The sequence below is a fragment of the Channa argus genome, chromosome 1 (genome assembly GCF_033026475.1).
Source record: "Channa argus isolate prfri chromosome 1, Channa argus male v1.0, whole genome shotgun sequence".
NCBI classification, from domain to species: Eukaryota; Metazoa; Chordata; class Actinopteri; order Anabantiformes; family Channidae; genus Channa; species Channa argus.
The window spans coordinates 23,493,594-23,506,951 of NC_090197.1; the positions used below are offsets into that span (position 1 = coordinate 23,493,594).

The window sequence follows — 13,358 nt, forward strand, 5'->3', positions numbered from 1 at the left end:
AACACCGGAAGCTGCTTCAAGCAGTATCAAGTCAGATTCAATAACAGAAACGTTTTATGGATCTGCCTTTCGAAATAAAACATACATTTGGCTTAAGCTTCTTTACTTTATATTTATAATATGTTAACTGTATAATATGCTGTAATAAGCTCTATATATGCTGTCTTTCTGTTATAATCTATATACGATGTGTTCATAATACTAAGCATTTTACTAAAAACGACAAACATCCGTGCAGACACCTGTTTGTGTTTTATTTTGAAGCAAAGCCGTGCAGTTTCCGGTGTTCGGTGTTTTTGGCGTCCTCGACACAACTGTAAATGACTGTAAGTTCATTTTCCACAGCTGGCGATGGCGGATGTTGTCGAAAAAGACACCATGACGAATTACCACTTAGCTTCTGAGAAAATTGACCCAAAGACCAGTCGCTATCCGTACTGCATTGTGTGGACACCCATTCCCGTGTTATCGTGAGTCCTTGTCGCCAGTGGGCAGTTCGGCTTTTGACCAAAGCCTCGGACAAAGTGACAGCTTCAGTAGCGTAGCTAACCTTAGCTAACAGTTAGCATCCTGTATCTGATTTCCTCTCAAGAATGCGTCATAATAATGTGTCCCGTTGTTAAATAGTCGAAAAAGTTAATTTAGATGGTTTACGTTATGAGTAGGTTATAAATTGCAGTGGAAACTTACTTCGGTGCAACAGACAGAAAGTCGGTTAACGAGTCAACAAACTGGGAAACCGGTTCTACATAATGTGACTGAGTAGTTACAGGCTGAAGTTTATTACGGTTGAATTCACAGGTAAAACGCTAGTTATAAAAAAGTGAAATGTTTATTCGCTCATCACAGTGGAACCAAATTACATTTACATTTATTGTCATTTAGCAAAAGCGACTTACAAGTGAGGTACAAGGCAGCATAAAATCAAAGTCAAGGAGAAAACATCCAAGTCCTGTAAGAAAAGGGTTTTCATGTCATAAGATGCAAGTACAAGAAAGACCAGAAAGGAAGTTATTTTTTATTTTTAATAGATTTAAGTGCTTAGGAAATTACCGTTAAAGTTAATCCAAGAGCCACTATAAGTAGAGTCGAAATCCCACAGGTAGCCTACCTTTATTTTTACTGAATTGAAGCATTGTTGGCCACTAACATGGTTAAGTAAAGTTCTCTGTACATCCCAACAAAAAGGGTTTAGTGAACAGGTGTTTTGTACTTAGGCCTATCTATTTATATTTAAGATGTGTTAGATATCCTGTCCTCTTTGAACCTGGCTAAAAACTAGAAGAAAAAATAGTTCATTCATTTGTAACAGAAGAAGAACTTTTGTAATGCAAGGTTAACTCTTCATGTTCTTATGTTCAGATGGTTCCTTCCATTTGTTGGCCACATGGGAATCTGTACTTCCACTGGTGTCATCCGGGACTTTGCTGGACCTTACTTTGTTTCAGTGAGTAATGACACACGTTGGTTTTGACAAAATAAAGTATGTTGAGATTTGACTGCATGTAACATAATATAATAATATATGCAGTGCATAATCTAATATACATAATAAGCACAAATAAAGAAAATAAATCACTATAACTCTTTTGAAATAATATATTTGAAATAATAAAGTTTGTTTTTTGCAGGAAGACAACATGGCTTTTGGAAGACCAACTAAGTAAGTAAATGAAGTGTCCTAGGGTTGTTCTGTAGTTTTTAGAATTGTGACACACCAAGCTGACATCAAAGATGAAGGAAGTTATGAACTGTGTGTTGCCCTGCATGTTCTGTGCTTGTGTGAGTGGAAGAGAAAGCAAATGCACCAATTTCGCTCACCGCAGACAGTTTAGAGCTACTTCTAGCTGAGGATGAGTTTGATAAGAAGTTACCAATTGTACTGCCATTGTAACACCTTGGTCTCTTTGTCCTCAATGGAAACACGTTGGCTAATCGATGACTGTCAGCTTTGTGTGTCCCAGCCCAGATAAATAAAGTGAAACAAACCTGTATCTGTCCTTCAAAACAAGACAGTTTGTTTTGCTTTTTTACTACAGGTACTGGATGCTTGATGTTAGCAAAGTCTACGCTAGTGGCTCAAATGCCTGGGACACAGCAGTACATGATGCTTCAGAAGAGTATAAGCACAGGATGGTAAATGAGCATGTTTGTTATTTACACTATAAAGGAGCAATAACAGCAATAATTTACAATAATCTTTTTTCCCGCAAAGCACAACCTGTGCTGTGACAACTGTCACTCACATGTTGCCATGGCTCTGAATCTGATGAAATATGAAAATAGCACCTCATGGAACATGGTCAACCTCTGCCTCCTGGTTCTGATTCATGGAAAGCATGTAAGGTAAGAAGGAATCTATTTCGGGGGAATATTGGGTGTTGCTGTGCAGTGCCAGTTCAAGAAATTGGGGAGGGTTGCGTCAGGAAGGGCATCCGGTGTAAAAACTGTGCCAAATCGACATGCATGGCGACCCTGAACTCACGGGAAGCCAAATAGACAAAAAAAAATTGGGTGTTAGTGTGAGACTGTTATATAGGGGGAGGAAAATGTATTTTTGTCCCAACTCTAGCAAAAGTGGTTGCATTCTTATACACTATATATATACTTGGGATTTTATCTAATAATATTTAGTATCCTTTACAAATGTATTTGTAAAACTCATATATTGTAATAATTGAGTCTTGTTAATAGGATTTTATTGGGGCTTATAATGATATTAATAGAAAGAAAACAGGTCTTATTTTTTTACTTTTAACTGAAGCATTAAATTAAAAACTTTGTTTATTTGTAAGGCACCTTTTATTGCAGAATGATTCTGGTATAGTTTGCTGAGCATGCTTTTGTGCTGGTACCTTGGCTGGTTTAGGCCCATGTGGACAGCTGGTTCCTAAAGCTTTTTCATATTCTTCATACTGGTTGTTGTCGTTGTCAAACTGCCTTTAACAGCAACCAATTTAGGACATAGTTGATAGATTGCAACAATCATCTGTTCAAGTTCAAGCCCCCTCATCCTCTATTCTTAGTTCACGTGTATAGTAATCTATCCTGTTAGGCTACATTATGCAGTAAGTGTGTGATTTCTATGAGTTTGCAAACTGGGTGGCATACAGGATAATATCAGCTTTCACATCCTTTAAACGACAATTAAGATATTGTCATAGATAATTTCACGTGCCTACTTCAAATATTTTCTTTTCTGTGTCTGTGACAACAGTAAATAGGTGTTGTGCTTTGAGTGTTGCCAAAAAAACTGACCTACACTCTAGTACTGTCCCTGACTGCAGCTTATTAAGGACAAGATACTGCTCTGTTGACATGCTGCTTCCACTCTACCTTCTGTGATGACATCAGCCATAATTTGAAATCAGACTTTCTCCAACAAAACTTTAAAAAGCTTTCACTTAGAAAAGACTTTTTTAATATCAAGGGATTCGGCTTGTCCTTTCAGGGTCCCCACAGCGGAACATGTTCCGCACGTTGGCATGTGTTTTTTCACTGGATGTCCTTCCTGCTGCAACCCTCACATTTTATGTGGGCTTAGGACTGGCACCAAGGTGGGCCTTGTGAGCTCAACTTTATTATTATGCCAAAGCATATATCCTTTTCAGCCATGCATTAAAATACACAAAAAACAGACACCATTCAACCATCGATTCAGCGCAAAAAATGTAAATAAATAAATTGCAATAGCAATGACTAGAAAGACATTCATAACCCTTTGAAAATAGATGTGCAAAAGGCGGGTTTGCTCGGCTTACTGGGTACACTGACCAGCTTAACCAGCCAGTTGTTATTTACAACACTAATATGATAGTATAATAAGTTAGGACAGATTCTAGATTGATGATTGATGAAACAAAGTCATAAAAACTTTATACACTTCAAAAGAATTTGTCCTCCTCAGGAAGGATAAACACTTCTGGACTTTTTTGCAGATTAAGTCAGTGCTAGACTCAAAAGGGAGGTTGTTATTGTAATGTTAACAGTCCCTAAATATTTATATGTAGCTACAACATTGATGTCTGTGTCGTGGACATCTGTGATCATGGAAAGTGATGCTGAGTTGTTTTCTTCAACAGACAAACAATGCCTAAATCATAAGCACATTTTAAAGCTCTAGGTCTAGCGCCTGCACAGTTCGATGGCACTTTGGGTCAACTTGTGTATTGTTTGTTTTGAATGTTTTTACCACTGTTGTATCTCAACTACATGAAACAAAGCAATTTATAGCTATGAGTAAAATGGATTTAAAGTTTTGATTGTGTTAGAAGTTCCATCAAACGTGGGTAAACAGTGTAGCTCTCATCCCACAATTAAAACAAAGTACAATAATTGTAGCAAATATACACCCAATGAGAAACTGTTTCTGGCTAAATTACAAAATAGACTTGACTGATTAGATCAGTCAAATGGCCTAAAACCTAAACTGGTGTTTTGCCTTCTTAAATTCCAATTAGGTATTTCATTGAGGCTGCCATCTTTAGTGTGTCTTCATTAAAATCTGATGTAGTTAAATAACCATAATTGGGAGTTATGGGTAGGTCTGAGTATGAGCCCGTGAGTAAGATTTCTCAATGGGATCCCAGGGGCTCAGGCATGATTTCACTGGTATACTTTGAACCTCTTTTGTCTCAGTACACAAGAGACGGAGGCCTGGTTCTTGAGCAGTATTAAGAGGGTATATAGGACATTCCTCCAGAAGGACATCTAAAGTTGCAGACATAGACTATGACTTGATTATTGAAGTGGCTTAGATTATAGGATACATTATACAAGATATTAAGCTACATTCACTTTTCACCATTATGTGACTACAAATTTCACTTCCAGAAAAGTTGGGACAAATATGTGATTCTTTCGTTTTGCTTAAGCTTGTATATATCTGACATACTTAAAATAGGCTTTCAGTGGTTTCACCGGCCACATTAGTCAGCCACATGCCCTCTGTGTCTTTGCTGTTTTAGCATCTACATAATGCGGCCTGGCATTGTACTGCTGAAGTATCCACTGACACACATATGCAAGTCACCCATGCTGTGGTCAGTGATGTACCCCCATACCATCACACATGCTGGATTTTCCACCTCTTTGCTGGTAACAAGCAATGGGCATCCAGTTTTCCTGAAAACTAGCGGAAACATGAACTAACCTGACCACTGAACATGTTTTCACTGTGCTTTAGTCCACCTGACCGCAGCTTGGGGCCAGAGGACTCTGCAGCGTTTCTGCACATAATTGATGCATGGCCTTCTTGTCATGTACAACACTTTCAGGTTGCATTTCTGGATGCAGAAGCAGATTATGTTAAGTCTCAGTTTTCCAAAGTACTCCTGAGACATGCATATTCACCAAAGAAGCGTGAAGCATGCTATGCCTCCTGAGGGCTTAAAGGTTAACTGTGTTTTTTACTCTAGACTTTTTGCACTTTGCGGGATTCCAAAATATAATAATTTATTGACAATATTATGGACTGTAGATGGTGAAAGACCTATTTTTTTGCAATCTTTTGCTGAGAAATATTGTTTTTGATCTGATTGTGTCAGACTAAGATGCTTTTATACCCTGTCATGACCTCATGATCTGTTACTAGGTAACCTGCTAATTTTGGAATCATGCACAATGGTGTTAGTTGAAGAATTTAAATGTATATGAATTTCTGTCTCAAACTCTAATTGTGTTTATATTGTTATTACAAAACACAAGTTTATTTTTTCTTTTCTTGTATTTTTGTCACATAATAGTTTCACATTAATTTAAAAAATCACAGATTATATTTTCTACTGCATTTTGAAAAAAGTCCCAACTTTACTCGGACTGAAGTTTGTACATAGAATAAAATACAATCCAAATGCTGGTAACAATACTATAAACAGCTGTTATAAATGTAGTCGAACCTCTGTGTTGTCCTCTAAGGTTCCTCACCTTCATTTCTCTCTGTCTCCTCTCTATGGGTGTTATCTGCCTGATCCAGCTGTGCAGGCTTTCTAAAGACCTGGCTGCCTTTCCTGATGCTGATGGGCATCATCCTCACAGTGGCCCTGGTCCTCAACCTCGGGTGACCTGGGAGCAGCTTTAGGACACAGTGGAACCCCTGCAGGTCGAATGTGGGGTTGACCTTTTAAACAACAAGGGGACATCACATGGTGTCCAGCAAAAGTACTAGAGGACATAAAAACAACTTACCTCCAACAGAATGTTGAACAAGAATGGCCAACAGAGTTTACACGTACTTGGTTCGTGGCATCCTGTTACTGGCAATGAAGCTGGAATGCCTCGGAAATTCATTCCTGTGTTTGAGAAGTGGCTCTCAACGTACAAGAACACCCCACACCTCCACATCTATGATGACCACACAAACACATCTGGATTATTAAACACAGGATTATTGAAATGCTGAAAGCAGGTTTAAGACATCACCACCTGGTGTAGACGCTGTATAGCTGTATCAATAGTTGATTAGAGGTACATGCATAGTTGAATTGTCTGAAGGAAACACATCCATCCCTTGCTTTGAAACTTTGATGATTTTGCTTTGTAATGGGTTGTAGTTTGGAGATCCAGTGCTTCCAGAAGGCCATTTTGTACTGGGGACTACAAACATATATAATCAGTTATATGCCTTTCTAGGGGTTTCACTGTATTCTTTTATGCTTGATCTAATGTAGCACTTCTGCAATATACTGCAAGTAAAATTTTAAAGAGCAGTTTATATTTTCAAGCATTTTCCTACATGTGTTCACACTAATGTCATACAATATATATTTTCTCAGATGTATTTTACCACCTCAAGATGCTACTTCAATAGGGTTTACAGTAAATGTTTTCCTACATTTTATCCACACATCATCAGGGCAATGACTGTAGCAACCTCAGTGAATGTGGCTGTGGAGCGTACCTAGAAAAGCCAACACAACAGTATGGTTTTCTGTACCTGTGCCAAATATGAGTCCATCTCAAACCTTGTCTTTGAATATGTAACTTAGCCATTTAGTGCATAGGATCATTGGTGACTAATGTTATGAAATGAAAAGGCCTTTCATGGCAGAACCTAATTAGTTTATCCTGAGAACTTTCTCCTTTTGACTTTATTTGAAGAAGCCAGAGTCAGTGCCTAAAAATGAACTCTTGACAGAGCCCTTATATATTTTATTTTCAGTTTTGTAGTTGATGTTGACAAAGCTTAAAAAGAGTTAAATCCCCATGATGTTTGGCACCTCAAAATCCGTTGCCATGGCTGTCGTGAGTAGATTCAAATCCCTTCATTGTTTGCAATCAAACAAAAAAAAAAGTGTTGAGCCTTCTCTTTGTCCACTGTGCTGTTAGAAGCAGCAGGTAGCCAGGATCCTCAGGTTTTTTCACTCTCACCAACCCCTGCTGAATATCCTCAGTTTCCCTCGGCGCCTGACCAGCGTCGGTCCTGCTGTTTTCCACCTCGGCAGATCACATTCGAAGGTCATTGTGAAATGTCAGCCAGCCGCGTTTGATGTATACTGGCCAGCATCTTGCAATAACCCAAAGTAGGTGTCTTTTAGGTGTGAAAATATACATTAAAATCAGTTTTATTAAGTGCTCCATAGGGCTTACACTGTCCGTTTACTAGACTTTAGTCTCCTCATTGATCTTCTGTTGAAGGATATTCTGTGACCTCTTGTATGTAAAATTTTTCACCCTTGCTGCCTGTAAAGCACAAACTGTACACCAGGTGCTCTTTTTATACTTTGCAAACTTGATCACTCACTCTACAGATTTCTCCTCTGAATGATTTACACTTGAAGTGGAGTAAACCACTTCTACATATCGTTTCTCTTCTGCAGTGAAACTGTTTTGTGCATGAATGAATGTTTGATTGTGTGTTAGTCATGCACACAGTTGTTGGGGAGAGCATGTGATTTGCATGCCAGTGTGTGTATTGCATGCATGCAAGAGTGTTTGAGAGAGAAGTTCCTAGTTTGACTCACACACAGTACTTTGTGATTAGTTATCGGCTGTATTTCATTGCAGCCAGTTGTTGGGTGATTGATTTCTGTATTTAATACTTTTTGTCATTCTATTAATGAGTTTTGTGTGATTGCTGGTAGCAAGAATGAATAATAAAATAGACTATAACTGGCCTGGTCAAGTCAATGTTGATTGGATACAATGTTCTATACAGGGTGTAGCTCCACATTCTGTATATTAAAGCCGAAGTCATTTCTCCAAGCATAAAAACAAAGAAATTGTGTTTATATAAACCACAGTCTTGGAAATATAAAATATATATTGTTTTTTTTTTTTTACACTTTAAAAACATTCTAGTCAGTAGAGCAAAAAGGAACCTATGTTTTCTGGTAAAGTGTATATTTTAATTGATTGGGAAATGTACATTTTGCATGTGTTTTAAAATGTATTCTGGACATATGCTAATTTTCCTGGTTTCCAAATTTGTGATAAGTATAAATCCCCCTGGTTGTGTAATTGTGCTAATTGTCAGGAAATTATTGACACTGTGTTATTCATTATGTAATTTGTTCTATAGTGAACAAATGATTTTTGAGATCAGCTGATTCAACATTACTTAGGGCTTCTGACACAAACGCACAAATATATGTATATATATATATATAATTTTAGGTAAAGAGAAAAAACATGCAGATTGCTAGTACACCCTTTTATTCATTGGAGTGCATGTGCAAGAATGCAATAATCACTGGAGATCATATGAATGGTTTTAGATGCTGCCTGCTGTGGTGCCTTGTATCCAAGAGCCAGGTCCAGGAATGTGGAGACTGTGGTCCTAGCGATTCAGTCCATTGTGAAAAGACAGTTGGGATGCTATTATTAGTACCACTATTCATATATACTTAACTCAGTCTGCAAATTTTAGAACGCTTCTTCAGTTTCTCTAATTCTCAATATAGCCTTTATGCTGCAGATCATAACCCACGGGGATCTTTAAGACTGTGTGTACACTGAATGTCTTTATGGCTTAAAGCTATAACACCAATAAAGATGTCTATTATTGTACAAATTTGTGGGACTTCTTTTTTCATTAGTAATTTTTTGTTGAATTATGACAACTGTGTTTTATCAAAGCTGTCAGCAGGAGCCATGCTGTTAGAATTTCAAGGATGTCCGAGCCATGAAAGGCAGACTTCCCCTCCTTCTCCTCATTAAGTTTCTATAAATACACTCAGAAGATTCCTGTAGTAGGCTGATCATTAAAAGCTGTCAGAATATACATTAAGCAAAGGAAGCAGTCACGGCTTTGTGAAGTGGCTAAAAGTCCCACTCAGTGGCCATTATCCTTCACAGCTCAATGGTATTCAAGAACAGAGGGATCAAAAGGATCTGCTGTCTGGCCCCCAATCACCCCTCACCCACATTTACCATACCACCTGGGTAGGTGGAATGACCAGGAGCATCACGCTCACCAAATGCTGCAGTGTGAACTCACAGAGGCTTTAAATATGCTAATTTAAAACTGATATAATACAATTTCTGACGTCCGATAAGTTTCCGCACAAAAAAAATCTTATTTTTTTTCAAAATTAAGACTATATAACATCCCTACAATATTTATCATATCAAAAATCCAGATTTCCTGATCTAAAGGTGGGACATTAATATTGGTCTAATCCACTGACAGGAGAAATACTCTATATACTAAGGAGAATAAGAGGCAGAAACCATTCCTCATGCCAACACTCGTGGATCCGGACAGGGTGCAGACAGGAGAAGCCCCTCCCCGTAGACCATCACACTAGTCGATGGTCCTTTTAACTTCATTGTTGGAAGAGAAGCGACGCCCCGCTTTTTTTTTGTAAGGATCAAACACCCCCTGTGATCAGCACGACCCCCAGTTTTGTTCTCATTGAAATCAGACCCTGCCTCCCGGCCACACTTTCTGCACAGATGCAAAGTTGAAGCATTCTCAGCCGAGCCGACAGCAGATGACGATGTCTTAGAGGAGTTTTTTTTCTTCTTCTTTCTTTTGCTGTGTGTTTCTTTTAAGCCACTGCTCGCTGCCGCTCTTTTCTCTGTCCAACATGCTGGATTTGACGCAGCGCATTGTTTTCTGTGCGCTCCTCGGCTCCGTTTACGCGTCGTGCCCTCCACGCTGCGAGTGCTCCGAAGCGGCTCTCACAGTGAAGTGCGTCGCTAAAGACCTGCGGAATATCCCGACCGGTATTCCCGGATACACCAGGAATCTCTTCATAACTGGGAATCAAATTACTCGTATCGGTCCCGAGTCTTTTAAAGGACTGGATAATGTGACCAACCTGTCTCTGAGCAATAACAGGTGAGACCCTCCTGGAGACTCTTCTAACGTTTTGTCAATATTTAAATCTACAGCAAACATATTACATGTAAATTAAGACAGGTGTCATGATTTTGGGTGTATGTTTAAATTAAGGCTTTGTGAGTTTAAAGTAGTAAATGATCAGCACGGTCATTTAAGTGTAAGCGATGTGTCTTGATTGTCCTCAAATCTAGAATTTCCGAGGTGGAATCCCATACCTTTGCTGGACTCCGCAGCCTTCGCTCTCTGGATTTGAGCAACAACCAGCTGGCAGTCATTCACCCCGAGGCCTTTACCGTTCACAACCAGACACTGCGAGAGCTCAACCTGAGCCGAGCCCTCTACAACCACTCCTCAGTGATGGATCTGGCCACATCGCTCCGCTGGAGCTCTCTAGGGACCCTGCAGGGGCTGGACCTGTCTGACAACAGCCTCATCTATTTACCCTCGCGTATCTTCTCCCACCTGGTCAGCCTGCGGCGGCTAAAGCTTTCCAATAACTCCCTGGTGGCAATCAACAACTCCACTTTCTCAGGTTTGGAGCAGCTGGAAGAGCTCGACCTGACCCTCAATGCACTCAAAACCTTCACAGAGGAGGGCCTGCAAGAGCTGGACTCCTTCCCCAGGGCTGTGCTCCTGCTGGGGGAAAACCCATTCACATGCACATGTGGAATCGAAGCTTTTGCTCTGTGGCTCAACAAATCACAGGGGCGCATCGGAGATGTTGAGGGGCTTGTGTGCTCGTTCCCAGCTAGCATGAGAAACACATCCATGCTTGCTGTGGGCACACTGACTCTGGGATGCCACCATAGGGATGCAAGGGCAGATCTTGCTTTGCAGACATCATACGTCTTCTTGGGTATAGTCCTGGGCTTCATAGGCCTAATCTTTCTCTTTGTACTTTATCTCAACCGCAAGGGCATCAAGAAACGAATCTATGACATGCGGGACGCCTGCAGGGAGGTGTGGGAAGGTTACCACTACCGCTTTGAAATCGACTCTGACCCCAGGTTATCGCAAGTCTCCACAAGTGCTGATGCATGACAGAAGAATCATCCCCAGTGTATTTTCTTAGGACTTTTTTCTAATGCATTTACAAGTAGAACATTGTAAAAGTTGTACAGATGTGTCTGTAAATATATACACATATGTTAATAATTGTTCAGCCTCGTTGATAAATGCATGGACTGCCCAGTTTTCTTCATCAAACAACCAGTTCCATTGCTCATTCAATACAGAATATCTCGAATATGTTTGCTCTCCGGACTGAAATGGACATGAATGTTATTCATGTCAAGACATTAGTTTTTGCATTTCTAATATCCTTCCCTATTGCTGTTTATGTCTGCACGAGAGCAACAGTAAGTGCCTACGATCAGCAAGGTGATCTGAACTGAACTCGCTTTCTACAGGGCACACCATCATTCACTATTCTGTGTCAGATCTTTGTCTTTATATTGAGCTTGTACAAAAAAAAAATCCCAGAGCATAACATTGATATAAAATTCTAACACTACAAATGCAAACCTCTGGGAATTCAAAGCACAATCACTCATTCCTCTTCAACCATCAAGTCCTTTGGACTTTCATTCAGCCCCAGGGTGCCAGAGAGGAATTAAAGCCTCCAAATGCTTGACCAAAGCTCCCCTTAAAATCTCCACTGCTCCTCTTTGGCTGCTGGACTGAAAGGGGGGACAGTTCAGCACAGACCATTAAAAAATCCCTAGCTCCTTCTTTTTTTCACGAAATGTTGCTTTGTTTAAACTGCTTGAGTTTTATTGTGAGAATGATGAGAACCAGTCCTGGGCTGAGGCTGCTGAAAGCACCCCCCCCTCCCCCTCCTTAAAGACAACAGCCGGTCTGGAGGCTCTTTGAAGGAAAAGTCTGACTCTCCACATTTTTCTGTTTAGGGGATTTCTTTTTACTGCGATAATACACAGATGATTCTAAAACACCAGCTACATTGTTTCATTAAGTAGTTTGCTGTGACCAGTCATGGTGTGATCCTTATAAAAAGAAAGAGGATGGTCTTTCTCTGCCTTGTATTCTTTCACAGCCGGATTCTTTTTCATTGAAGTTATTTTTTTAAGATCAATTCATTAAAATGCCAGTGGATTCAAGAGATGTATGACAAGAAATGTATTTCTCTGTCACATCCAAAGCCTTACATTTTATTGCATGTTTATAATAGTGAATTGAAGAGCAATTTGTGTGGCCTTCAGATGATACAAAGTGAGACAAACACAACAACAGAGAGGGGATGATACCCTGCCATTCTTCAGGTGTTTCCACCGCAGGAAGTTAGTGACCCACAACCGATCCCTACCCCATGGTTCAGATGCTGCTTCTGTTTCCACAAGTTTTAGAAACTAAAATTCAACACCTCCTTCAAGAAGTAGTAGTAAATCAAGTTTCAGGAATTTGCAAGTAAAGGGTGTAGACACTTGGAAGGCTGTTATGAGGGGTGGGTTGAGATAAGAGCTGTCCCTTCTCAAGCATTTGCATAACAAGCATAGCTAAACGAGAGCAAGGAAGGAAAAACCAGTGGAAAAGCAAAGCAAAAACGATGACGTCGGCCCTCCACCTTCAGCTTATGGAAAGCTTCAGGTTATAGTTCCGTTTAGTTCCTGCAGTGGAAACCCACCAAAAGTGTTTTTGGCCACAGTGCAGCCTGTCAAGGGGTAAGGAACCTGGCTAAACCAGCCTCCGTTTGCTCAGAGCCAAAGTAGCATCTTAATCCTGTCAAGATGTTCTCCAAGCTCCTCTGATAGGAATCCAGATATGTTTATAAAATGGAGCCATTTACTGCATGTGAATGACAAAATAAAGCTTTAGCAAGTCATGTTGTCTTTTTACTCATTTAACACAAATGTGATCTCGTATGTCATGGAAACAGCAAAATGGATGTATTCTCAATGTTTGGACTGAACTCTGGCAGTTTCATTTCTCCGAGCTACAGACATTAAGCCAGGCATTTACTCACTGAGGAGAAAACAATTGAGGCTCGGTCGCTGACACAAAGAAAGGCTCGGACGGCGAGACGCCTCAAATAAGCTTTGTTTTCTAGGGAAACAAG

At 39.9% G+C, this 13,358-nt stretch overlaps 2 protein-coding genes across 2 annotated transcripts; both read left to right on the top strand.

The window, feature by feature from the left end:
* The first annotated feature begins 306 nt into the window (after nucleotides 1–306).
* Nucleotides 307–8,113, top strand: tmem222b (transmembrane protein 222b). Its single transcript, XM_067508285.1, has 6 exons — nucleotides 307–470; nucleotides 1,363–1,447; nucleotides 1,632–1,663; nucleotides 2,040–2,136; nucleotides 2,216–2,346; nucleotides 5,975–8,113. Exons 1-6 carry the CDS (start codon nucleotides 352–354, stop codon nucleotides 6,060–6,062), a joined length of 552 nt encoding a protein of 183 aa, XP_067364386.1. The 5' UTR covers nucleotides 307–351; the 3' UTR covers nucleotides 6,063–8,113.
* A 1,276-nt stretch (nucleotides 8,114–9,389) lies between these two features.
* LOC137129295 (trophoblast glycoprotein-like) lies at nucleotides 9,390–13,124 on the top strand. The gene is made up of 2 exons (XM_067508272.1): nucleotides 9,390–10,282; nucleotides 10,477–13,124. Exons 1-2 carry the CDS (start codon nucleotides 10,029–10,031, stop codon nucleotides 11,324–11,326), a joined length of 1,104 nt encoding a protein of 367 aa, XP_067364373.1. The 5' UTR covers nucleotides 9,390–10,028; the 3' UTR covers nucleotides 11,327–13,124.
* Nucleotides 13,125–13,358: the final 234 nt, after the last annotated feature.

Coding starts and splice junctions, on each gene's coding strand:
- tmem222b (XM_067508285.1), top strand. CDS start 352: ATGGCGGATGTTGTCGAAAAAGACACCATGACGAATTACCACTTAGCT. Junction 1,448..1,631: donor CTGGACCTTACTTTGTTTCA/GTGAGTAATGAC, acceptor TGTTTTTTGCAG/GAAGACAACATGGCTTTTGG. Junction 2,347..5,974: donor ATTCATGGAAAGCATGTAAG/GTAAGAAGGAAT, acceptor TGCCTGATCCAG/CTGTGCAGGCTTTCTAAAGA.
- LOC137129295 (XM_067508272.1), top strand. CDS start 10,029: ATGCTGGATTTGACGCAGCGCATTGTTTTCTGTGCGCTCCTCGGCTCC. Junction 10,283..10,476: donor CTGTCTCTGAGCAATAACAG/GTGAGACCCTCC, acceptor CCTCAAATCTAG/AATTTCCGAGGTGGAATCCC.